A 26354-nucleotide genomic window follows, 5' to 3' on the forward strand; every position below is an offset into this window, starting at 1 on the left:
GAGTCTTCTTTTAAAGATCAACCTCTCATCTGTCACAAGATGAAAATATTAGGTTATTATTTAGTTCTTAACAAAACCGTGCAAATCCTGTAAACCATAACCTTCTCATAGAATCTCCTAAATATCTTGCTTGTAAATTTATCTTATATTTACTACATGACTCTAATATGGACAAAACCTGTCATTCTTTCAGAGATCACACATTATTTCATTTTACTGTAAGGGACTAACTACACATTTATCCCCATGTTAACACAAAATACTTCCCATGACATCTTCAACTTCTTAGACTCAGTCATTCAAAAATGAGAGTTTGGTGAAAAATAGTCATATAAACAAATAATTACAGCTACCAGTGAGACATGAGTATAATTTTGAATTTCCTAAACTTTGTAAAAATGAGCATCAGAATTCAATGTGCTTGTGATCTTTATCCATTCTTTCTAACCACAGTTATGCCTCTGGTGAAGTGTTTGAAGGCTGTTTTCAAGATAACATGCGTCATGGTCATGGTCTCCTACGAAGTGGAAAGTTGACTTCCTCTTCTCCCAGTATGTTCATTGGCCAGTGGGTGATGGATAAGAAAGCAGGATATGGTGTCTTTGATGATATCACTAGGTACAGTATTCTGCTTCTGATCTTAACAGTTTTAGTGTGAGAGGATGAGGTTCCTATACTTCTCCAAAAACTGATGATTTTTATGAAGCCTGAGAGCCTTAATTTGGCAATACTGTGAACATTTTTAAAGAAGACAGAGTTGTCAGGCGTCATTTTATGCATTTGCTTGTGAGCCAAACAACTAGTTACTTTTTTATAAGATCAGGATCATTCTAAATTAACATCAGTACCATTTTCCTTAAAGCTTCACACATAACAAACTTTTAGTGTCTCAGAGAGGCTGCCAAATCTTTGACTACATTATACAAAGAGAAACCTTTAATGCAGTCAGTAGGTAATAGGAATAAAAAGTTAGGGGAATCAATGGAAATTCCCTTTTGGGGTCATAGAATAGTATGTAAACCCCTTTCTGCACAGGTCTTTCTATCAGGTCAGAGACTTGTTACCATGCCAGCAACTCAGGAATCAAGCTTGGTTAAATTCAGTTACCTAAACTCTGGGGAGGAATATTGTTCTTTTGCCTCTGTGTTTGGTTTGGCCTGATTTGCTTTTGGACTAAGTATATACTCTTCCCTCATATTATTGTCATAATGTGGGATTTTAATATTTTTGCTGTTATCACTAAAATCCATGATTATTTAACAGGCAGTTTGTACTAATTTTGTTTTTTATTTCTTTAGTGGAGATTAGTAAGATTTCTCTGAGTTTGAATAAGTGAAGAATGAGAATGTCTTTTATGATAAACCCTATTTCTTTTAAGTTAGTAAACTTTTGGGTAAGAAAAAATTGTGCATGGGTTTGAGCCTACCTTTTGAGTGACATTATTTAGAGTTCAATTCTTGGAATTAATTAAATATTTTAAAATTATCGAGGAAGTACTGGAAGTATATACGGATCTATGTCTGGTAAATTATAATGTAAAATTCCCGAGGGAACATTGCTCTGAGTAGGATATGTTTTACAGTCATGTTGTCCCATGTTTGAGGAGACGGTGTTAACCACTTTAACTAGAGAAATGGAACAGATACCAACCTAGGGGTGATGCTTGGCATGTCCTATGTGATGATTGTGTTTCCCCACCTCATCATCATCATCATCACTGATTTTTTATTTCATTTCTTTCTTTTTTTTTTTTTTCCTATTTCTTTGCAGAGGCGAGAAGTATATGGGAATATGGCAAGATGATGTATGTCAAGGAAATGGTGTGGTAGTTACCCAGTTTGGATTGTACTATGAAGGCAACTTCCACCTTAATAAAATGACAGTGAGTGGAGTATTCTGCATATAGTTACCATTGACTTTTTAAAACTCCTATGTCCATAACTTTTTAAATCATCTTTTTATTAATGTTCTGCCTTTGCTAGTACTATTTTTCTTGTCTTTTAAGATTATGTCAGGCTGTGGGGGATGTGACTGCAGGTATCCTAAGTTACTTTGCATTTTATGTGTTGTGATTTTTGATTTGTTTCTTCACATAGGGAAATGGAGTTTTACTTTCTGAAGATGATACTATCTATGAAGGAGAATTTTCAGATGATTGGACCCTGAGTGGAAAGGTTGGAAACTTCTTTCTCTCTTGGGATAATCTTTTACTAATTTTTTCTTGACCTTAAAAAAAAATCTAACCTATAATAAAATTCACCTGTTTTAAGTTGTACATTTCAGTGGTTTTTAGTAAATACGCAGAGTTGTACAACCATTACCACCATCCAATTTGAAATCATTTCCATCACCATCTCCTGCCCATACCTCCAGTCTGAGATAACCTCTGATGGACTTTATAACTATAGATTTGCCCTTTCAGATCTTTTCATATAATTGGAATCATACAACAAGTATTCTCTTCTGTGTGGCTTCTCACACTTACTGTGTTTTTGAGGTTTTTACATATTGTGGCATTTGCAGTACTTTATTCCTTTTTGTTGCTGAATAAAAGCCGCATTTTGTTTATCCCTTCACCAGTTGATGGGCATTGGATTATTTCCAACTTTAGACTGTTTCCAACTTTCGGCTACTGTGTATGAGGAAGTTGACTACAACTTCTTTTCTTCTTTTTTTAATTGAAGTATGGTTGATTTACAGTATTGTGTTAGTTTCAGGTGTACAGCATAGTGACTCAGTATTTTTGCAGATTATACCCATTATAGGTTATTACAAGATAATGGGTATAATTTCATGTGCTATACAGTATATCCTTATTGCTTATCTATTTTATATGTAGTAGTTTGTATTTGTTAATCCCATACCCCTAGTTTGTCCTTACACCATCTGCTCCCCTTTGGTAACCACAAGTTTGTTTTCTGTATCTCTGAATCTGTTTCTCATTTACAACTTCTTGTGCGAACATATGTTTTCATTTCTCTTGGGTGGATACCTAGGAGTACAATTGCTGGCTTGTATGGAAAATTGATGTTTAACATATTAGGAAACTACCAAAGTGTTTGCCAAAGTGTCTGCATCATTTTACATTCCCACTGTCAATGTATGATGATTCTAATTTATTCACATCTTTGCCAATACTTTTTATTTTCTTTTTTTCCTCTTTTGTCATTCTAGTGGTTGTGAACTGATATGGTTTTAATTGACATTTCCCTAATGACTAATAAACTCATTATAGAGCATATCTTCATGTACTTAACTAGTGACAGATCTGTCTTCTTTGGTGAAATGTATATTCAAATATTTTGACATTTTAAGAATTTGCTTGTTTATAGTCATTAAATTTCAAGGAATTCCTTGTATAGTCAGGATACAAGTTCTTTATCAAATATAGGATTCACAAATATTTTCTTATAGTCTGTGGCTTGTCTTTTTGTTTTCTTAATACTGCCTTTGAAATACAAAAGTGTTTTTAATTTTAATGAAGTCCAGTTTATCAAAAAAACTTTATGAATCATGCTTTTGATGTCATATCTAAGAAATCTTTGCCTAACTCAAGGTCACTAAGATTTTCTTCTGTGTTTTCTTCAAAAAGTTTTATAATTTTAGCTCTTATGTTTAGGTCTATGATTCATTTTGAGGTAATTTGTGTATGATGTGAATTAAAAGTCTAAATTGATCTTTTTGCATGTGGGTATCCAATTGCCCCAGCAAGTTTTCCCGCTGAATTTTCTTGACACCTTTACTGAAATTAATTCGCTATAAAATGTATTTATTTTTGGACTCTGAATTACATTCCATTGATCTACATGTCTCTCCTTATGCCAGTACCATGCTGTCTTGATTAGTATAGATTTGTGAAATCAGAAAATGTTAAGTTTTCCAACTTTGTTCTTTTTAATAATAATTGTGGGTATTCTGGATCCTTTGTCCTTCCACATAAGTTTTAGGACTGGCTTATCAAAATCTGCAGTAAAGCCTGCTGAGATTTTGATAGGGATTATGTTGACTCTTTAGATCAATTTGGGAAGAATTACCATCTTAATATTGAGTCTTCCAGTCCATGAATGTGGAATGTCTCTCCCTTTATTTAGATCTTAATTTCTCTCAGCAATGTTTTGTAGTTTTCAATGTGCATCTCTTGGATATCTTTGGTTAAATTTATTCCTAACCATTCTTTTTTTTTAAGAACTTTTATTGAGATACAGTTAGACAATAAACTGCATATATTTAGAGTGTACAATTTGGTATCCCAATCTCCCAATTCATTCCCCCCCAACCCTCCCCACTGTCCCAACTTGGTGTCCGTATGTTTGTTCTCTACATCTGTGTCTCTATTTCTGCCTTGCAAACCGGTTGATTTGTACCATTTTTCTATAGTCCACATATATGTGTTAATATATGATATTTGTTTTTCTCTTTCTGACTCACTTCACTCTGTATGACAGTCTCTGGGTCCATCCCTCTCTCTACAAATGTCCCAGTTTCATTGCTTTTTACAGCTGAGTAGTATTCCATTGTATATATATGTACCACATCTTTTTTATGCATTCATCTGTTGATGGACATTTAGGTTGCTTCCATGTCCTGGCTATTGTAAATAGTGCTGCAGTGAAGATTGGTGTGCATGTGTCTTTTTGAATTATGGTGCCCTCTGGGTATATGCCCAGCAGTGGGATTGCTGGGTCATATGGTAGTTCTATTTTTAGTTTTTCAAGGAACCTCCATACTGTTCTCCATAGTGGCTGTATCAATTTACATTCCCACCAACAGTGCAAGAGCGTTCCCTTTTCTCCACACCCTCTCCAGCATTTATCATTTGTAGATTTTCTGATGATGCCCATTCTAACCGGTGTGAGGTGATACCTCATTGTAGTTTTGATTTGCATTTCTCTAATAATTAGTGATGTTGAGCAACTTTCCATGTGCCCCTTGGTCATCCGTATGTCTTCTTTGGAGAAATGCCTATTTAGGTCTTCTGCCCATTTTTTAATTGGGTTGTTGGTTTTTTTGATATTGAGCTTCATGAACTGTTTATATATTTTGGAGATTAATTCTTTGTTGATTCGTTTGTAAATACTTTCTCCCATTCTGAGGGTTGTCTTTTCATCTTGCTTATAGTTTCCTTTGCTGTGCAGAAGCTTTTAAGTTTCATTAGGTCCCACTTATTTATTTTTGTTTTTATTTCCATTACTCTAGGGGTTGGATCAAAAAAGATCTTGCTGTTATTTACGTCAGAGTGTTGTTCCTATGTTTTCCTCTAGGAGTTTTGTAGTGTCTGGCCTTACATTTAGGTCTTTAATCCATTTGGAGTTTATTTTTGTGTATGGTGTTAAGGAGTGTTCTAATTTCATTCTTTTCCATGTAGCTGTCTAGTTTTCCCAGCACCACTTATTGAAGAGGATGCCTTTTCTCCATTGTATATCCTTGCTTTCTTTGTCATAGATTAGTTGACCATAGTTTATCTCTGGGCTTTCTATCCTGTTCCATTGATCTATATTTCTGTTTTTGTGCCAGTACCATACTGTCTTGATCACTGTAGCCTTGTAGTATAGCCTGAAGTCAGGGAGCCTGATTCCACCAACTCCGTCTTTCCTTCTCAAGATTGCTTTGGCTATTCAGGGTCTTTTGCGTTTTCATACAAGTGGTAAAATTTCTTGTTCCAGTTCTGTGAAAAACGCCATTGGTAATTTGATAGGGATTGCATTGAATCTGTAAATTGCTTTGGGTAGTACAGTCATTTTCACTATGTTGATTCTTCCAGTCCAGGAATATGGTATGTCTCTCCATCTGTTTGTGTCGTCTTTGATTTCTTTCATTAGTGTCTTATAGTTTTCTGAATACAGGTCTTTTAGCTCCTTGGTTAGATTTATTCCTAGGTATTTTATTCTTTTTGTTGCAATGGTGAATGGGATTATTTCCTTAATTTCTCTTTCTGATCTTTCCTTGTTAGTGTATAGAAATGCAAGAGATTTCTGTGTGTTAATTTTGTATCCTGCATCTTTACCGAATTCATTGATTAGCTCAAGTAGTTTTCTGGTGACATCTTTAGGATTTTCTGTGTATAGTATCATGTCATTTGCGAACAGTGACAGTTTTACTTCTTTTCCAATTTGGATTCCTTTGATTTCTTTTTCTTCTCTGATTGCTGTGGCAAGGACTTCCAAAACTATGTTGAATAGTAGTGGTGAGAGTGGACATCCTTGTCTTGTTCCTGATCTTAGAGGAAATGCTTTCAGTTTTTCACCGTTGAGAATGATGTTTGCTGTGGGGTTGTCGTATATGGCTTTTATTATGTTGAGGTAGTTTCCCTCTATGCCCACCTTCTGGAGAGTTTTTATCATAAATGGGTGTTGAATTTTGTCAAAAGCTTTTTCTGTATCTATGGAGATGATCATGTGGTTTTTATCCTTCAATTTGTTAATATGGTGTATCACATTGATTGATTTGCATATATTGAAGAATCCTTGCATTCCAGGGATAAACCCCACTTGATCATGGTGTATGATCCTTTTAATGTGTTGTTGGATTCTGTTGGCTAGTATTTTGTTGAGGATTTTTGCATCAAAATTCATCAATGATACTGGTCTGCAATTTTCTTTTTTTGTAGTATCTTTGTCTGGTTTTGGTATCAGGGTGATGGTGGCCTCGTAAAATGAGTTTGGGAGTGTTCCTTCCTCTGCAATTTTTTGGAAGAGTTTGAGAAGGATGGGTGTTAGCTTTTCTCTAAATGTTTGATAAAATTCACCTGTGAATCCATCTGGTCCTGGACTTTTCTTTGTTGGAAGATTTTAATCACAGTTTCAATTTAATTACGTGTGATTGTTCTGTTCATATTTTCTGTGTCTTCCTGATTCAGTCTTGGAAGGTTATACCTTTCTAAGAATCTGTCCATTTCATCCAGGTTGTCCATTTTATTGGCATACAGTTGCTTGTAGTAGTCTCTTACAGTGCTTTTTATTTCTGCGGTGTCTGTTGTAACTTCTCCTGTTTCATTTCTAATTTTATTGATTTGAGTCCTCTCCCTCTTTTTCTTGATGAGTCTTGCTAGAGGTTTATCGATTTTATTTATCTTCTCAAAGAACCAGCTTTTAGTTTTATTGATTTTTGCTATTATTTTCTTTGTTTCTATTTCATTTATTTCTGCTCTGATCTTTATGATTTCTCTCTGTCTACTAATTTTGGGTTTTGTTTGCTCTTCTTCCTCTAGTTTCTTTAGGTGTAAGGTTAGATTGTTTATTTGGGATTTTTCTTGTTTCTTGAAGTAGGATTGTATTGCTATAAACTTCCCTCTTAGAACTGCCTTTGCTGCATCCCATAGGTTTTGGATCATTGTGTTTTCATTGTCATTTGTCTCTAGGTATTTTTTGATTTCCTCTTTGATTTCTTCAGTGATCTCTTGGTTATTTAGTAGCATATTGTTTAGCCTCCATGTGTTTGTGTTTTTTACAGTTTTTTTCCTGTGATTGATTTCTAATCTCATAGTGTTGTGGTCGGAAAAGATGCTTGATACGATTTCAATTTTCTTGAATTTACCAAGGCTTGACCCAATATGTGATCTATCCTGGAGAATGTTCCATGTGCACTTGAGAAGAAAATGTAATCTGCTGTTTTTGGATGGAATGTCCTATAGATATCTATTAAATCCAGCTGATTTATTGTGTCATTTAAAGCTTGTGTTTCCTTATTAATTTTCTGTGTGGATGATCTGTCCATTGGTGTAAGTGGGCTTTTAAAGTTCCCCACTATTTTTGTGTTACTGTTGATTTCCTCTTTCATAGTTGTTAGCATTTGCCTTATGTATGGAGGTGCTCCTATATTGGGGGCATATATATTTATAATGGTTATCTCTTCTTCTTGGGTTGATCCCTTGATCATAATGTAGTGTCCTTTCTTGTCTCTTGTAACATTTTTTATTTTAAAGTCTATTTTATCTGATATGAGTATTGCTACTCCAGCTTTCTTTTGATTTCCATTTGCATGGAATATCTTTTTCCATCCCCTCACTTTCAGTCTGAATGTGTCCCTTGGTCTGAAGTGGGTGTCTTGTAGACAGCATATATATGGGTCTTGTTTTTGTATCCATTCAGCCAGTCTGTGTCTTTTGGTTGGTGCATTTAGTCCATTTACGTTCAAGGTAGTTATCGAGATGTATGTTCCTATTACCATTTTCTTAATTGTTTTGTTTTTGTTTTTGTAGGTCCTTTTCTTCTCTTATGTTTCCCGCTTAGAGAAGTTCCTTTAGCGTTTGTTGTGGGGCTGGTTTGGTGGTGCTGAATTCTCTTAGCTGTTGCTTGTCTGTAAAGCTTTTAATTTTTCTGGGAAATCTGAATGAGATCCTTGCTGGGTGGAGTATTCTTGGATGTAGTTTCTTCCCTTTCATCACTTTAAATATATCGTGCCACTCCCTTCTGGCCTGCAGAGTTTCTGCTGAGAAATCAGCTCTTAACCTTATGGGAGTTCCCTTGTACGTTATTTGTTGTTTTTCCCTTGTTGCTTTTAGTAACTTTTCTCTGTCTTTAATTTTTGCCAATTTGACTACTATATGTCTTGGCGTGTTTCTCCTTGGGTTTATCCTGCCTGGGACTCTCTGTGCTTCCTGGACTTGGGTAGCTATTTCCTTTCCCATGTTAGGGAAGTTTTCAACTATAATCTCTTCCAATATTTTCTCGGGTCCTTTATCTCTCTCTTCTCCTTCTGGGACTCCTATAAGGTGAATGTTGGTGCTTTTAACATTGTTCCAGAGGTCTCTTAGGCTGTCTTCAGTTCTTTTCATTCTTTTTTCTTTATTCTTTTCTGCATCAGTGATTATCACCATTCTGTCTTCCAGGCCACTTATTCACCTTTCTGCCTCAGTTAATCTGCTGTTGGTTCCTTCTAGTGTATTTTTCATTTCAGTTATTGTGTTGTGTATCTCTGTTTGTTTGCTCTTTAATTCTTCTAGGTCTTTGGTAAACTTTTCTTGCGACTTTATGATCTTTGCATCCAGTCTTTTTTCAAAGTTCTGGATCATCTTCACTATCCTTATTCTGAATTCTTTTTCTGGAAGGGTGCCTATCTCCTCTTCATTTAGTTGTTTTTCTGGTGTTTTATCTTGTCCCTTCATCTGGTACAAAGTCTTTTGCCTTTTCATTTTCTCTATCTTTCTGTGGCTGTGGTTTTCAGTTCCACAAGATGATATACTGCTTGAAACTGCTGTCTGCCCTCTTGTGCAGGAAGCTATCTAGGAGGCTTGTGTATGCTTCCTGATGGGAGGGACTGATGGTGGGTAGGGCTGGGTGGGTGGAGCTCAGTAAGACTCTAATCTTCTTTGGTGGGTGGAGCTCAGTGACACTTTAATCTGCTTGTCTGCCAATGGGTGGGGCTGTGTTCCCACCTTGTTGGTTGTTTGGCCTGAGGCTACCCAGCACTGGAGCTTACAGGCTCTTTGGTGGGGCTAATGGCAGACTCTGGGAGGGCTCATGCCAATGAGCACTTCCCAGAACCCCTGCTGCCAGTGCCCCTGTCTCCTCGGTGAGCCACAGCTGCCCCCCACCTCTGCAGGTAACCCTCCAACACCAGCAGGTAGGTCTGGTTCAGTCTCCTATGGGGTCACTGCTCCATCCCCCTGGTCCTGGTGAGCACACTTTTTTGCATGCCCTCCAAGAGTGGAATCTCTGTTTCCCCCAGTTCTGTGGCGGTCCTGCAGTCAAATCCCACTGGCTTTCAAAGTCTGATTCTCTGGGGATTCCTCCCGTTGCTGGACTCCCAGGTTGGGAAGCGTGACGTGGGGCTCAGAACCCTCACTTTAGTGGGTGGACTTCTGCGGTATAACTGTTCTCCAGCTTGTGAGTCACCCACCCAGCATTTATGGGATTTGATTTTCACGCAATTGTGCCCCTCCTACCATCTCATTGCGGCTTCTCCTTTGTCTCTGGATGGGGGGTGTCTTTTTTGGTGAGTTCCAATGTCTTTCTGTCGATGATTGTTCGGCAGTTAGTTGTAATTCCAGTGCTCTTGCAAGAGGGAGTGAGCGCATGTCCTATTCCGCCATCTTGATCCCTCCTAACCATTCTTTTTGATGCTATTATAGAGGGAATTGTTTGCTTAATTCTATTTTTGGGTTGTTCATTGCTGTTATATAAAAATACAGTTGATTTTTTTGTTTTGTTCTTGTATCCTTAAACCTTGCTGAATACATGTTTTAGTTCTAGTAGGATTTTTTTATGGATTTCTTAGGATTTCTTGCATACAGGATCATCTTGTCTACAAATAAAGACAGTTTTACTTCTTTTGCAATCCGGAAGGCTTTTTTTTTTTTTTTTTTTGTCTGACTGCACTGCCTAAACTCTGCAGTAGAATGTTGAATAGAAGTGGTAAGATGGACATCCTTGCCTTTCCCCCTGTTTTAGGGGAAAAGCATTAAATCTTTCACCATCAAGAATAATGTTAGCTAAAGGTTTTTCATAGGTTCATCAGATTGAGATAGTTCCCTTCTCTTCCTAGTTTCTTGAGAGTGTTTATTATGAACAGGTTTTAGATTTTGTTAAACGGCTTTTTCTGTGTCTATTGAGATGATTATGTAGTTTTTGTCCTTTATGCTATTAATATAGCATATTATATTAGCTGCTTTTCTGATGTTAAAGCAAACTTGCTTTCCTCGGATAAATCATGCTTGGTCATAGCATATAATCGTTTTTGTGTATTGCTAGAATTAATGCTAATATTTTGGTGAAAGTTTTTACACTTATATTTGGATATTATATTTAGGCTTATAGTTTTCCTTTTTCATAATGTCTGTCTTTGGTATTGAGGTAACACTGGCCTCATAGAATGAGTTGGGAAGAGTTCCCTCCTTCTCCATTTTCTGAAAGAATTTGTGAAGCCTTGATGTTATTATTTCTTCTTTGAATGTTTTAGAGAGTTCACCAGTGAAATCATCTGGGCCTGAGCATTATTTTGTGAGAAGATTTTAAATTTCTATTTCAATTTCCTTATTTCTAATTGGTCTATTCAGGCTTTCCATTTCTTCTTAAGTCAGTTTTGGTTATTTGTTCCTTTTAAGGAATTATTCTGTTTCATCCGAATTACCTAATTTATTGGCATAAAGTTGATCTCTTATTATTCCCTTCTAACCTTTTTAATTTTTGTAAGATTGGTATAATATCTTGTTTCTTGATTTTGTAATTTTATGTCTTCTCTCTTTTTATTTTTCTTGATCTAGTTAAGTGTTTGTCTTTTTTTCTTGATCAGTCTAATTAAGTGCCTGTCAAGTGTATATCTTTTTGAAGAAGCAGCTTTTGGTTTCATTCATTTTTTTTCTGTTTGTTTTCTATCTCCCTGATTTTTGCTCTAATATTTTTTTTTGCACCACTGCATTTACTTTTTTTTTAAAAGAACTTTCATTGAGATATAATTGACATACAATGAATTTCATGTATTTAAAGCGTACAATTTGATATTTTTTTCTTTTTTTATTATTATTATTTTTTAATTTAATTAATTTATTTATTTTTTGGGGGGGTACATCAAGTTCAGTCATCTGTTTTTATACACATATCCCCGTATTCCCTCCCTTCCTTGACTCCCCGCCCCCTCGAGTCCCCCCCACCCTCCCCGCCCCAGTCCTCTAAGGCATCTTCCATCCTCGAGTTGGACTCCCTTTGTTATACAACAACTTCCCACTGACTATCTGTTTTACAGTTGGTAGTATATATATGTCTGTGCTACTCTCTCGCTTCGTCTCAGCTTCCCCTTCACCCCCTTCCCCCTCCCAAACCTCGAGTTCTCCAGTCCATTCTCTGTATCTGCGTCCTTGTTCTTGTCACTGAGTTCATCAGTACCATTTTTAGATTCCGTATATGTGAGTTAGCATACAATATTTGTCTTTCTCTTTCTGACTTCCTTCACTCTGTATGACAGACTGTAGTTCTATCCACCTCATTACATGTAGCTCTATCTCATCCCTTTTTATAGCTGAGTAATATTCCATTGTATATATATACCACATCTTCTTTATCCATTCATTTGTTGATGGGCATTTAGGTTGCTTCCATGTCCTGGCTATTGTAAATAGTGCTGCAATAAACAGTATGGTACAAGTTTCTTTTGGGATTATGGTTTTCTTTGGGTATATGCCCAGTAGTGGGATGACTGGATCATATGGTAGTTCTATTTGTAGTTTTTTAAGGAACCTCCAAATTATTTTCCATAGTGGCTGTACCAACTTACAGTCCCACCAACAGTGCAGGAGAGTTCCCTTTTCTCCACACCCTCTCCAACATTTGTTGTTTCCAGATTTTGTGATGATGGCCATTCTGATCGGTGTGAGGTGATACCTCATTGTGGCTTTGACTTGCATTTCTCTGATGATTAGTGATGTTGAGCATCTTTTCATGTGTGTGTTGGCCATCTGTATGTCTTCTTTGGAGAAATGTCTATTTAGGTCTTCCGCCCATTTGTGGATTGGGTTATTTGCTTTTTTGGTATTAAGCTTCATGAGCTGCTTGTACATTTTGGAGGTTAATCCTTTGTCTGTTGTTTCATAGGCAATTATTTTTTCCCATTCTGAGGGTTGCCTTCTAGTCTTGTTTATGGTTTCTTTAACTGTGCAAAAGCTTTTAAGTTTCATGAGGTCCCATTTGTTTCTTCTTGATTTTATTTCCATAATTCTAGGAGGTGGGTCAAAAAGGATCTTGCTTTGAGGATGTCATAGTGTTCTGCCTATGTTTTCCTCTAGGAGTTTTATAGTGTCTGGCCTTACATGGAGGTCTTTAATCCATTTGGAGTTTATTTTTGTGTATGGTGTTAGGAAGTGTTCTAATTTCATTCTTTGAAATGTTGCTGTCCAATGTTCCCTGCACCACTTATTGAAGAGGCTGTCTTTTTTCCATTGTATATTCATGCCTCCTTTGTCAAAGATAAGGTGCCCATATGTGTTTGGGCTTACTTCTGAGTTCTCTATTCTATTCCATTGATCTTCCTTTCTATTTTTGTGCCAGTACCATACTGTCTTGATCACTATGGCCTTGTAGTACAGTTTGAAGTCAGGAAGCCTGATTCTACCAACTCCATTTTTCCTTCTCAAGATGGCTTTGGTTATTCGGGGTCTTTTGCGTTTCCATACAAATCGTAAGATTTCTTGCTCTAGTTCTGTGAAAAATGCCATTGGTAATTTGATCGGGATTGCATTGAATCTTTAAATTGCTTTGGGTAGTACAGTCATTTTCACTATGTTGATTCTTCCAGTCCAGGAACATGGTATGTCCCTCCATCTGTTTGTGTCGTCTTTGATTTCTTTCATTAGTGTCTTATAGTTTTCTGAATACAGGTCTTTTAGCTCCTTGGTTAGATTTATTCCTAGGTATTTTATTCTTTTTGTTGCAATGGTGAATGGGATTATTTCCTTAATTTCTCTTTCTGATCTTTCCTTGTTAGTGTATAGAAATGCAAGAGATTTCTGTGTGTTAATTTTGTATCCTGCATCTTTACCAAATTCATTGATTAGCTCAAGTAGTTTTCTGGTGGCATCTTTAGGATTTTCTGTGTATAGTATCATGTCATTTGCGAACAGTGACAGTTTTACTTCTTTTCCAATTTGGATTCCTTTGATTTCTTTTTCTTCTCTGATTGCTGTGGCAAGGACTTCCAAAACTATGTTGAATAGTAGTGGTGAGAGTGGACACCCTTGTCTTGTTCCTGTTCTTAGAGGGAATTCTTCCAGTTTTTCCCCATTGAGAATGAGGTTGGCTTTTGGTTTTTCATATATGGCTTTTATTATGTTGAGGTAATTTCCTTCTATGCCCATTTTCTGGAGAGCTTTTATCATAAATGGATGTTGAACTTTGTCAAAAGCTTTTTCTGTATCTATGGAGATGATCATGTGGTTTTTATCCTTCAATTTGTTGATATGATGTATCACGTTGATTGATTTGCTTATATTGAAGAATCCTTGCATCCCAGGGATAAACCCCACTTGATCATGGTATATGATTTTTTTAATGTGCTGTTGGAGTCTGTTAGCTAGTATTTTGTTGAGGATTTTTGTATCTATATTCATCAGTGATATTGGTCTGTAGTTTTCTTTTTTTGTAGTATCTTTGCCTCGTTTTGGTATCAGGGTGATGGTAGCCTCGTAGAATGAGTTTGGGAGTGTTCCTCCTTCTGCAATATTTTGGAAGCGTTTGAGAAGGATAGGTGTTAGCTCCTCCCGAAATGTTTGATAGAATTCGCCCGTGAACCCATCTGGTCCTGGGCTTTTGTTTGTTGGGAGATTTTTAATCACTGCCTCAATTTCTGTACTTGTGATTGGTCTGTTCATGGTTTCTATTTCTTCCTGGTTCAGTCTTGGAAGATTGTATTTTTCTAAGAATGTATCCATTTCTTCCAGGTTATCCAATTGATTGGCATATAGTTGCTTGTAGTAGTCTCTCATGATGTTTTGTATTTCTGAGGTGTCCGTTGTGACTTCTCCTTTTTCATTTCTAATTCTGTTGATTTGCATCTTCTCCCTTTTTTTCTTGATGAGTCTGGCTAATGGTTTATCAATTTTGTTAATCTTCTCAAAGAACCAGCTTTTATTTTTATTAATTTTTGCTATGGCTTCCTTCCTTTCTTTTTCATTTATTTCTGCTCTGATCTTTATGATTTCTTTCCTTCTGCTCACTGTGGGGTTTCTTTGTTCTTCTTTCTCTAGTTGTTTTAGGTGTAAGGTTAGGTTGTTTATTCGGTCATTTTCTTGTTTCTTAAGGTAGGACTGTATTGCTATAAACTTCCCTCTTAGAACTGCTTTTGCTGCATCCCATAGGTTTTGGGTTGTTGTGTTTTCATTGTCATTTGTTTCTAGATATTTTTTGATTTCCTCTTTGATTTCTGTAGTGATTTCTTGGTTGTTTAAGAGTGAATTGTTTAGCCTCCATGTGTTTGTATTTTTTGCAGTTTTTTCCCTGTAATTGATATCTAGTCTCATGGCGTTGTGGTCTGAGAAGATGCTTGATATGATTTCAATTTTCTTGAATTTGCTGAGGTTTGATTTGTGACCCAAGAGGTGATCTATCCTGGAAAATGTTCCGTGTGCACTTGAGAAGAAAGTGTAGTCTGTCGTTTTTGGATGGAATGTCCTATAAATATCAATTAAGTCGAGATGGTCTAATATGTCATTTAAAGCTTGTGTGTCTTTATTTATTTTCTGTTTGGATGATCTGTCCATTGATGTAAGTGGGGTGTTCAAGTCTCCCACTATTATTGTGTTCCTGTCGATGTCCCCTTTTATAGCTGTTAGCATTTGCCTTATGTATTGAGGTGCTCCTATATTGGGGGCATAGATATTTACCATTGTGATATGTTCTTCTTGAATGGATCCCTTGATCATTATGTAGTGTCCTTCCTTGTCTCTTTTAATAGTCTTTACTTTCAAGTCTAATTTGTCTGATATGAGTATTGCTACTCCAGCTTTCTTTTGACTTCCATTTGCATGGAATATCTTTTTCCATCCCTTTCCTTTCAGTCTATATGTATCCCTTGGTGTGAAGTGGGTTTCTTGTAGGCAGCATACAGAAGGATCTTGTTTTTGTATCCATTCAGCCAGTCTGTGTCTTTTGGTTGGAGCATTTAATCCATTTACATTTACAGTGATTATTGACATGTGTGTTCCAATTACCATTTTCTGAATTGTTTTGGGTTTGTATTTGTAGGTGTTTTCCTTTTCTTGTGTTTCCTACTTAGAGAAGTTCCTTTAGCATTTGTTGTAAGGCTGGTTTGGTGGTGCTGAATTCTCTTAACTTTTGCTTGTCTGGAAAGCTTTTGATTTCTCCCTCAAATGTGAATGAGATTCTTGCTGGGTAGAGTATTGTTGGCTGTAGGTTTCTCTCTTTCAGGACTTTCAGTATATCCTGCCATTCCCTTCTGGCCTGCAGAGTTTCTGTAGAGAGGTCAGCTGTTATCCTCATGGGTTTTCCCTTATATGTTGTTTGTTGCTTTTCTCTTGCTGCTTTTAATATTTTTTCTTTGTGTTTAATTGTCATTAGTTTGATTAATATGTGCCTTGGTGTATTTCTCCTTGGTTTTATTCTGTATGGGACTCTCTGTGCTTCTTGGACTTGGTTAATTATTTCTTTTCCCATGTTGGGGAAGTTTTCCACTATAACTCTTCAAATATTTTCTCAGACCCTTTCTTGTTTTCTTCTTCTGGGATGCCTATGATTCGAATGTTGGTACGCTTCATGTTATCACTGAGGTCTCTGAGACGGTCTTCTATTCTTTTTATTCTTTTTTCTTTTTCCTGCTCTGTGGCGTTTATTTCCCCCATTCTATCTTGCAACTCACTTATTCGTTCTTCTGCCTCAGTCATTCTGCTGGTTATAGCATCTAGAGTATTTTTAATTTCAGTTATTTTGTTATCCATTGCTGTTTGTTTTTCTGAGTTCTTATGAACTGTTTCTTGTACTTTCTCTATTTTGCTATCGAGATTTTGTATCATTTTTACTGTCATTACTCTGAATTCTTTTTCAGGCATTTTTCCTATTTCCTCCTCATTTACTTGGTCTTGTGGGGTTTTTTCCTGCTCCTTTGCCTGCATGGTGTTTCTTTGTTTCCTCATGGTTGTCCAGACTTTTGAGGTTGCTTGTGCTGGTGATAGAGGTGTTTATAGAAGATTGTCCAAGCCTCAGACTAATGTCCAAGTATTGGATTAAACAAATATTAAGTCTAGGAAACACATACATGTATAAGACACACAATTACTGAATCCATTAGGACATAAGGCTCTAGAAAGACCTGACAGAACCCCAGTGTGCTATCAGATATTCAAAGAGAAACCCAACAGAAATTGACAACTGAAACAGAACAAATCAGAGACAAAAGCAAAAGTGAACAAACAAACAAATAACACCTTACACATGCAAACATTAATCCAGGGAGATTTTGTAAGCTAGGATCAAATGTAGAAAAGAGCCAGAGTACCACCAGAGAGAATGGAGATTCTCAGAATGTAATTAGACAACTGTACTAAGAACTAAGATAAAGACAAAAACCTAATATTAAATACCAAGGCGGTGCGTCATCTGGAGAATAGAGCAAGGAGTCTGAGCAGATCGATAGTGTTGCTTATAAGTATGTTAAGATAAAATAAATTTAAAATGACTGAAAGAAAGGGGAACAGGAGAGCGTAATGTGGTTGGAAATATGCAAATAAAAAGAAAGGAATATAAGTGTATAAAAGGTAGGGATGAAGGAAAGTATGAGAGATATATTGTCCGTACTACCGAAAACTTAGCTGTTATGTCGGGCTCCTTGCGGTCCTTTCTGGTGTCCGAGGCCGTCTGCTGGTGTTCAGCTGGTTCTCTGTGGGAATTATTGCGTCCTTCGGTGCATTCCCAGTGCATCTGTGGAGAGGGATGCATTCCACGTCCCTCTACTTCGCCGCCATCTTTTTTCTCTCGATATTTTTTTTTTCTTATTAGTAATGTATATATGGCAATCCCAATCTCCCAATTCATCCCACCCCATCCCCTCTCCCACTCCACTTTCCGCCCTTGGTGTCCATATGTTTGTTCTCTACATCTGTGTCTCTATTTCTGTCTTGCAAACCAGTTGATCTGTACCATGTTTCTATGTTCTGCATATATGTGTTAATATACGATATTTGTTTTTCTCTTTCTGACTTCACTCTGTATGATGGCCTCTGGGTCCATCCATGTCTCTACAAATGTCCCAATTTCATTCCTTTTTACAGCTGAATAATATTCCATTGTTATGTACCACATCTTTTTCAACCATTCATCTGTTTGTGGACATTTAGGTTGCTTCCATGTCCTGATTAGTACTGCAGTGAACATTGGGGTGTATGTGTCTTTTTGAATTATGGTGTTCTCTGGGTATATGCCCAGTAGTCGGATTGTTGGATCATATGGTAATTCTATTTTTAGTTTTTCAAGGAACCTCCATACTGCTCTCCATAGTGGCTGCATCAATTTATATTCCCACCAACAGTGCAAGAGGGTTATCTTTTCTCCACACCCTCTCCAGCATTTATTGTTTGTAGATTTTCTGATGATGCCAATTCTAACCGGTATGAAGTGATACCTCATGGTAGTTTTGATTTGTATTTCTCTAATAGTTAGTGATGTTGAGCAGCTTTTCCACTCTCATTTTTATTATCTCCTTCTTGCTGTGGGTTTAGTTCGCTTTTTCTAACTTTGTGAGATGGAGTTTTAGACTACTGATTTGAGATCTTCCTCATTTTATAATATAGATGTTCACAGCTTTAATTTTGCCTCTAAATACTGCTTTAGGTCCCATCAATTTAGATAAGTTGTGTAGTCATTTCATTCAGGTAAAAATATTTTACCAATTTTTCCTGTGATTTCTTTTTCTTTAATCCATGGATTATTTTCATACACTCTTTTTGCACATGCATGTATATAGACTTTTTTTTCAAAAAGAATTAGGGACTAGTTAAAAATGAAAATGTTGATAACCATTTAGTGCTTTTGTTCCCCTGATTTTTAAGATTGAAAATATTTCCTCTAATTCTATATTTTCTCTAACTTTACCTAGGGAACATTGACTCTGCCAAATGGAGATTACATTGAAGGTTATTTTAGTGGAGAATGGGGCTCTGGGATAAAAATCACTGGAACATACTTCAAGCCTAGTCTGTATGAGAGTGATAAAGACAAAGCTAAAGTTTTGTAAGTAGTGTTAATTATGGATTAATTATGGATTGTTTTGAGTTGTCTTACTTTTATTAAAGCTGGTTAGTATTTCAAATGCAGGACAAGTTTTTTAAGTCTGTTTTTTTCTTTAAACAATGTATAACCTTAAATTGTAAACTGACACTGCTATAAAGAGCTAAATCTGTATTCTTGGTTTAGGTTATAGCTTTAGAGCATAAATGTTTAAAATGATGAAAGTTCTCTGTGCAGGAATAATCTTACTGTTAATGGTGCAGGTATCCAAGTTGATTGAAAGAGAGCATTTTAAAATGGAAACCCTGTACAACTTCATTTTGAAGAGTAAAGATCAACCCTATATATACACTAATACACTGCATATATGGGGAAAAGTCAGTCTAAGTGTATTGTGTTCTTCCTCCAAGTTTTTGGCGTATGTTTATTTTCCTTTATTGATTCCAGCTTTAGTTTTGTTTTTGTATTTTGATAGCATTTCAGATTCTTTGTTTTCATGGGAGCCTGATATACTTTCTGTGCCATGTTTGTTCTTAGAGTATTTTTAGAACCCAGTATGTAATGCGTTTCACAGTTGTCAGTATGAAATGTGCAAGGCACAGGAAGTCCTCGTTTTAGCAGGGATCAGTTTTGCAAAATCAGTTCTGTGGAAATGCAGAAAGCAAAGGAGTCCGTTCTGGTGTGCTTCATACTTAACGATTCATGCACTTTAGTATCTAACAAACACCAAGTAGCTAAAAACCATCTGTTTAAATTTTTATTCAGTTTTTAAACAATGGAACCACCATCAGTTTAGGCAGTTTTTGTCACAGAAGTATTTACAGTTGTATATTAGAAAATTTCTCTTCTTTAGGATTTTTGCATGAAATAAGTGATTAATGAAAGGCTGACGTGACCTTATTAGCAGGAAGCTTGGAAACCTGGCGGTGCCGGCTGATGAGAAGTGGAAAGCAGTGTTTGATGAGTGTTGGCGCCAGCTCGGCTGTGAGAACCCAGGCCAAGGGGAAGTTTGGAAAGCATGGGACAATATTGCTGTGGCCCTGACCACCAGTCGGCGCCAACACAGAGACAGGTGCGTGAATGCCTTGCCCAGCACAGGGCAGAGCCTGGTAGGAAGATGAAACTTAAAACCAGTAAGTTGTCAAGGCTTCCCACATTTAGATTTTAAGTATAATTTAAAAGTCAATTATGTACTTCTGGGTAAGGATGGATAAAACACACCTCCTTGTATCTTCTACTGAACTCAACTATAAAACCCAGGCAGAATGCATGGACAGCTGTTTGAAACTCTGAAAAATAAATATCAGCAGGTGTACTGGGGAAGAGCACCTGAATTCAAAGTACCACCCAACCAGTGGTGAGTTTTCTGGGTTTCTTAACTTCAGTATTCCTCAGCCTGAACTCAGTATAACCTGAAACTAGAGGCAAGCACTGTGGTGCAGACAGACAGAGATCCAGATAAAGCCCTCTGCTTCTGGCTCAAGATGCAGAAAAGAGACTCCTAAAGCTCAGAGAGAGTGGAGGAGGTACACTGAGTTTTCTGTCTCTCCTTCTTCTCCACTTCCTCCTGCCTCAGCCTGCAGGCACTTGAGTGGCAGGGGCAGCGATGGCAGCCTCTGGAGCAGCCATGGAACAAGATGCGTGCAGGAGCCAGCAGCTTGCAGGAGTGGGCGCTCCTCCTCCCTTGCTGGATCCTCGGGTCCAGGAGTCCTGGCCAAACCTCACTGCTCTTTTGGCCTCTCTCTCTCTCCTCCCATCACTTCATGGAAGTGGGCAGTTTCTGGCTGGAGGACCTACAGGGGAGCCAGAGAATGCTGGGGAGGTCATGGAGAGAGAGGCACTCTGGAAAGCAATGCTGTAAAGTTGTTTATAAGCTCCTGGATTCACCCCAGACCTGCACACGTGTGGACTTGATCCTAATTAGCCAAATGCTTTGAGAACTGAGCTGCTAAGTCAATTGCCACCCAGGTCCCAGACTGACACCTGAGTGGTACTCACAGGACAGGCCCACTTAGGACTGCAGAGCCCTTGAGAAGTGAACTAACAGCGGAACCACAGCCCACAGATGGCTGAAACAAAAATATCAGCTGTTTCAGAGATTCCCAAGATCACCTACATATTCAGTGATTCACTAGACGGACTCATAAGACTCAACATATAGCTGTACTCACAGGTGAGTGTTATTACAGCAACACAGTAAGGCTCCACAGCCCAGTTGTAAGGGAAGAAGACACAGGCAGAGTCTGGAGGAATCCATGTGCAAGCTTCCCATGCTCTGTCCCTTCTGTGCGGGGTCACACAGAGCACACTCTCCCCTGAGCAGTAAAATGCAGCCACGCATATATAGTGTTTCTGCCCAGGGAAGCCCATTAGAGATGCAGTGCTCCAGTTTTTTGGGGGGACTGGTCACATAGGCATCCTGTGCTTAGCAACTACCAGAATCCCACAGCCCCAGAAGGAAGCAGATCTTCACCATAAATCACTTTGTTAATACAGTCTGTGGACAACAAGATACGCTTATCAGCTAGGAAATGTTTCATATTAGTATAGGGGACTTTTAGGAAGCTTAGTTCCCAAGTACCAGCCAAGGGCCAACTTTACAAGCAGGTTCTTGTAAAAATTAACAGTTTCAGTTCTACTATGTTTACTGTATTATGAATACTCATGTTGTCCATAGGATATAAACAAGACCCAAAATCTAGTAAGGTAGTACTCAAAATGTCCAGGAAATAAATCAAAATTTCTTAGCAATCAGAGAACCATAAAAATCTCAACTCATTTGGGGAAAGACAATCCGTAGACATCAGTGACCCCCAACATAGATTTTGGAATTTTTAGCTATTATTAAAATGCTCAAATGAGCAATTGTAAACATCCTTGAAACAAATATTAAAATCGAAAGTATCAGCAAAGAAATAGAAGATATGAAGAAGAACAAAATCAAAATTTTTGAATTGAAAAATACAGTGAACAAAATTTTAAAAAAATCTTTGGGTAGACTCAGTAGCAGATTGGAGGTGATAGCAGAAGAGTCAGAAAACTTGAAAAGAGATTAATAGAAATTATTTAAACTGAACAACAGAATGTGAAAAAAAGTGAAAGAGCTCTAAGGACCCGAGAGTCCAGTATTTGTCTTTGGAATCCCAGAAAGGAAGGAGAAAAATTTGCAGGGCGGAAAAAATATTTGAATAAATAGTGATTGAAAACTTCCCAAGTTTGGTGAAAAACATAAACCTACACATTCAAGAAGCTAAACAAACTGCATCCTAGAAAAAAACGAGATATCCATGTACAGACACGTCATATTCAAATCGGAAGAAAAAAGTCTTGAAAGCAGCTAGAGAAAAACTATGACATATATGGAAACAGCAATTCAAATGGCAGTGTATTTGTTGTCAGAAATGTTGGTGGCCAAAGGGAAGTAGCACAACAATTTTGCAGTGCTGAAAGAAAAATTATAGATGTACTTTTCATTTCTCTGTCTTTTTCTACTTTTTCTTATTTTCTTCCTTTTTCTCCTTTTCCTTTTTTTTTTCCCTCCATCTGCCATTCTTCACATTTCCTTGTTTACCTTGGCCAGTCACTCCCACAAGCATTGATTAGCATTCAGACCTAAAGAACTTGGCCAGTCCCTGCAGTATGGAAAGAAGGTTTTGTTTTGTTTTGTTTCCTGTATTGGGGATAAATGGTAATTGATTATATGATTTCATTCATAAAGTTTATGATTTTTACCTCCTAGTCTTTCTATCTATAGAAGAAATGGAAATACCCAAGGTTGATTAAAGCTGTGGACCTGCCCTTGTGTGGGGTGCAGTTGGTCAGCCTTCACTGCTAGAGCCCGTGGGCATAGACGTGGAGACTTGAGCCCTTCGGTTAACCTTGGTTAACTCTTGTTGGGTGTTTCCAAGAAGTGAAAATGAATGAACTTCTGTATAAAACCACATTGCTGCCACAGAGATCTTATTTATTTACCTAAAATAGTATCATAATGATAATTGTGCCCTGTTTCTGCTTCTCATTGATTGTAATCTAGTGATAGAGTGCCATTACCAGAAATTTCAGTGGATGACTAGTATGCATTTTGTCTTAGCCTCTTCACCCAAGGCTTTCCTTTACCCATGGCGTGCTTACGCCACCGCCTGCTATAGTGTCCACATTATCTCACTTCTTGAGCTCATTTCCATGTCATCCTTTGCTATTTGATTTGTTTTCCTCAATCCTTAGCTCTCCCTCGCCTCTTTATTCTGTTTTTGTCATCACTCACAAGTCTACCACCAGCTTTCTCTGCAAGCTACCATCATCGTATTTTCCAACACCATGGTTTTTATTGGTGTAACATCTTCATTAATTTATTGTGGTTGGTGTGGAGTAACATTAAATACTACTTTGAATGACTGTTACATAAACCTAATAGCAGGTCATTGATCAATTAGGAGCACATTTGGGCTAAACACTGTGCTGGATGCTCCATTTCTTCCTTAGTTGGTGACTGTGCTTCATGTGCACTTACAGTTATCTTGCTTTCTTGACATACTTGATAGGCTTTCTTTTCCCTTTTTATAGTCCAGAGATATTAAGTCGTTCACAGACTCAGACACTAGAGAGTTTGGAATTCATTCCTCAGCATGTTGGTGCCTTCTCCGTGGAGAAATATGATGACATCAAGAAATATTTAATAAAGGTAAACAAGAGTCAGAACCGTATCGGTCTTGTGAATTAATGATACAGCTAACATGATATATCATTCAAATGTACCCACAGCTTATTGTTACCTACATCCTGTTTTTGCCTTCTAAGTATGTCTTTTGTTAATTCTCTGACTACTAAAATCACATTTCTACCAGAAGATTGACTATTACGACGATAGAACTTTCTAAGTTGTAAAGTGTTCAAGGGGCGTCTAGACATCTAGGGTCAGATTTTAAAATTGCTTTTTGTTTGTAACATTAGCAGACTAGAGATTGTATCAATAAAGCATGCCACCCACATCGCATGGTTGTGCTCTCTTTGCTTCCTTCTCAAACCCTGTGAGATCATCCCACAGTTTAAAGTATGATATGCATTGATGTAGGGGTGCAGGAAGGAGTGTTAGGAGAAATCAGGGAACTGAAAAGTGACTGTTTTAGAGCATAATCAACTGTCATTATTCAGTTGTCTCCAAGGTAACATTTCATGTATTGTTTTGTGACATATAAGGTGTGTTAGAACCTTTCTTTTAATGATACCCTTTATCAAAATATTTAAAGCTATTTTCCCAAAATGTTAAAAGGATTCTTTGATTAAAATTAGGGACTCCTACTCCATATAATTTGGGTAGACTCAGCACTTTCAGAAAAATTTGAAGTATTAAATTTTCCTGGCCCAAAAGTAGACTCTGGACATTTTTATCATTTATGACATTGTTTATTTTTGATTGGTTGTTTCTGCTGTTAGTGCACACTGACTGGCTGCATTGGTTCTCTTCCTGCTCAGGCTTGCGACACTCCCCTGCACCCACTGGGCAGGCTCGTGGAGACACTGGTTGCAGTGTATAGAATGACATATGTGGGTGTGGGAGCCAACCGCCGGCTGCTGCAGGAGGCTGTGAAGGAGATTAAGTCCTACCTTAAGCGAATTTTCCAGCTGGTAAGGTGAGAGATCTTTTCACTGAAGTCTGCAAGCTGCGGAATACTAGTCTATACTCATGCTTGGGTGGTTTCACCCTGAACCTGGGTGAACCTGGAGATGACAACTTTGTGAAGAGTCATGAGTGGTTCCCTTTATCGCAGAAATAATTCATCAAGAAAATGGTTTTATGCCATAGATCCTTCCATAGATTGAATAATGAAAACATGTTTTTACTTTGTGTTTATGCTATAGCTATAAAAAAGATGGACCTTAGCTATTGTAACTTATTTCCTTTGTCTTTCTTACTGATTAAGTGTAATAGAAGGCTAAAATAAGTTTTTTAATACCAATTTTGGTAGGCAACATAGTAATCTTATTTGGATTTAATCTCTAGGCAACATCATGTCTCTTAAAACCTAACCACAGAGAAGATAAAGCCTAATATGAAGCTTTATCCCTGAATGTGTATGTCCTATCCCTTGACAACAGCATATTTGTTCATCTATTCAACAAATATTTATTGAGTGCGTCTCTGTGTTAGCCCTTGGAGGAATTTTTGTCAGTAAACAAACCAAAAGAGAGAGAGAGAGAGAAAATCTGTACTCTCATGGGGCTTACATTCTAGTGAGGACAGAGTAAACAAAATATGTTACATGCGAGATCATGATAAATGTGACAGAGGGAAAGAGAATGGAGCTGGAGGTACCATGCTGCTGTCTTCAACAGAAGGTCAAGGAGAGATGACTAATAAGGTAATAATAACTGAGCAGAGACTTTGAAGGAGGTGAGAAAGCAAGCAAGCAAGCATCTTTTGAAGGAGAGTTTCAGGCAGCAAGCAAATTTGGAACTTGTGAAATTCAAGATATTTTCCTGGGTTTAAGCCACCAAGTAAATACTATATTGAGATAGTTATACAAAAGTTTATGAATTTGTCCCAAAAAAACCTCCTTATATTATTTAGCCTCAAAACTGATAAAAGCACCTGGAAATGTTTCACTTTTGAGAAGGCAACGTTATCTACTAAAAAGATTGCTGGGATAGGATTGTTTCAGCTCTGACACTGGCTAGATGGGTAAAATGAAGTTAAGTTTCCTGAACTTTTTAGTTTTCTCAACTATAAAAGTAGGAGCAGGAACATGGTATAACTCTACAAAAGTACAGAAGATTGCAAACTGCCTTTAAAGAGTTAAGGTTTCAGTCTGTAAAAATAAAGAGGACTATAAACTTGTTTATGGTTAGAATCCACCATTTGCATACAAGAGGTGGGAAATAAAATCCGAAGGAAATTCACCACCTAGGGAAAAAGCCTCAACAATTTAGCAGTGCAGTCATTTGGAGAAGTTTTTCAATAACTTGGCTTTTTAAAGAAAATTAAAAATTTTTGCATTGTTTTCATTTTTTTCTTAATGTTAGACATTTAATTGTTTATATTCTGAAAACAATGATCTCTGCTTGAAGAGTCAATATGCATTGACCCCAGATGAGATTTTCCAGTAAGAAAAACATATATATCATATAGATCAGAATTCTTCATTCTTTAGTAACTAGACAGAAAAACCAGAACATAAAGATTTTTTAGTGGTGTTATTCGTTAGCTACATTCTTAATTTTACCCTGTAAGACACATCAGTTAAGACTCTAAGGGAACTGACTTTTTAAAAAAAAATTTTGTTACTTTATACAATTTTTAAAAATATTTATTTATTTATTTATTGGCTGCGTTGGGTCTTTGTTGCCCTGAGTGGGCTTTCTCTAGTTGTGGTGAGCTGGTGCTACTCCTCATTGCGGTGCACGGGCTTCTCTTTGAGGTGGCTTCTCTTGTTGCAGAGCATGGGCTGTAGGCGTGTGGGCTTCAGTAGTTGTGGCACACGGGCTCAGGAGTTGTGGTGCACGGGCTTAGTTGCTCCGTGGCATGTGGAATCTTCCTGGCCCAGGGTCGAACCCATGTCCCCTGCATTGGCAGGTGGATTCTTAACCACTGTGCCACCAGGGAAGTCTGGAACTGACATTTTTAGTTGATATAAAGTTTAATTTTATTGGTCCTTAAATAGATTAATAATAGAAATGTGCTTTTTTACTCTTTTT

General features: G+C 37.2%; 1 protein-coding gene across 3 annotated transcripts in view; it reads left to right on the top strand.

The window, feature by feature from the left end:
• The window catches only part of ALS2 (alsin Rho guanine nucleotide exchange factor ALS2), an 82855-nt gene that overhangs the window by 49071 nt on the left and 7430 nt on the right, over positions 1-26354 (top strand). The window contains exons 21-27 of one of the 3 annotated variants that reach the window (XM_057745663.1): positions 454-618; positions 1771-1882; positions 2097-2174; positions 18532-18665; positions 19567-19734; positions 23226-23343; positions 24135-24292. In XM_057745663.1, the coding sequence (XP_057601646.1) occupies positions 454-618; positions 1771-1882; positions 2097-2174; positions 18532-18665; positions 19567-19734; positions 23226-23343; positions 24135-24292 (933 nt within the window). The remainder of the gene's footprint in view (positions 1-453; positions 619-1770; positions 1883-2096; positions 2175-18531; positions 18666-19566; positions 19735-23225; positions 23344-24134; positions 24293-26354) is intronic. The other 2 variants (XM_057745664.1, XR_009055104.1) reach the window with 2 other exon arrangements.

The sequence above is a fragment of the Hippopotamus amphibius genome, chromosome 8 (genome assembly GCF_030028045.1).
Source record: "Hippopotamus amphibius kiboko isolate mHipAmp2 chromosome 8, mHipAmp2.hap2, whole genome shotgun sequence".
In the NCBI taxonomy this organism is placed as follows: domain Eukaryota; kingdom Metazoa; phylum Chordata; class Mammalia; order Artiodactyla; family Hippopotamidae; genus Hippopotamus; species Hippopotamus amphibius.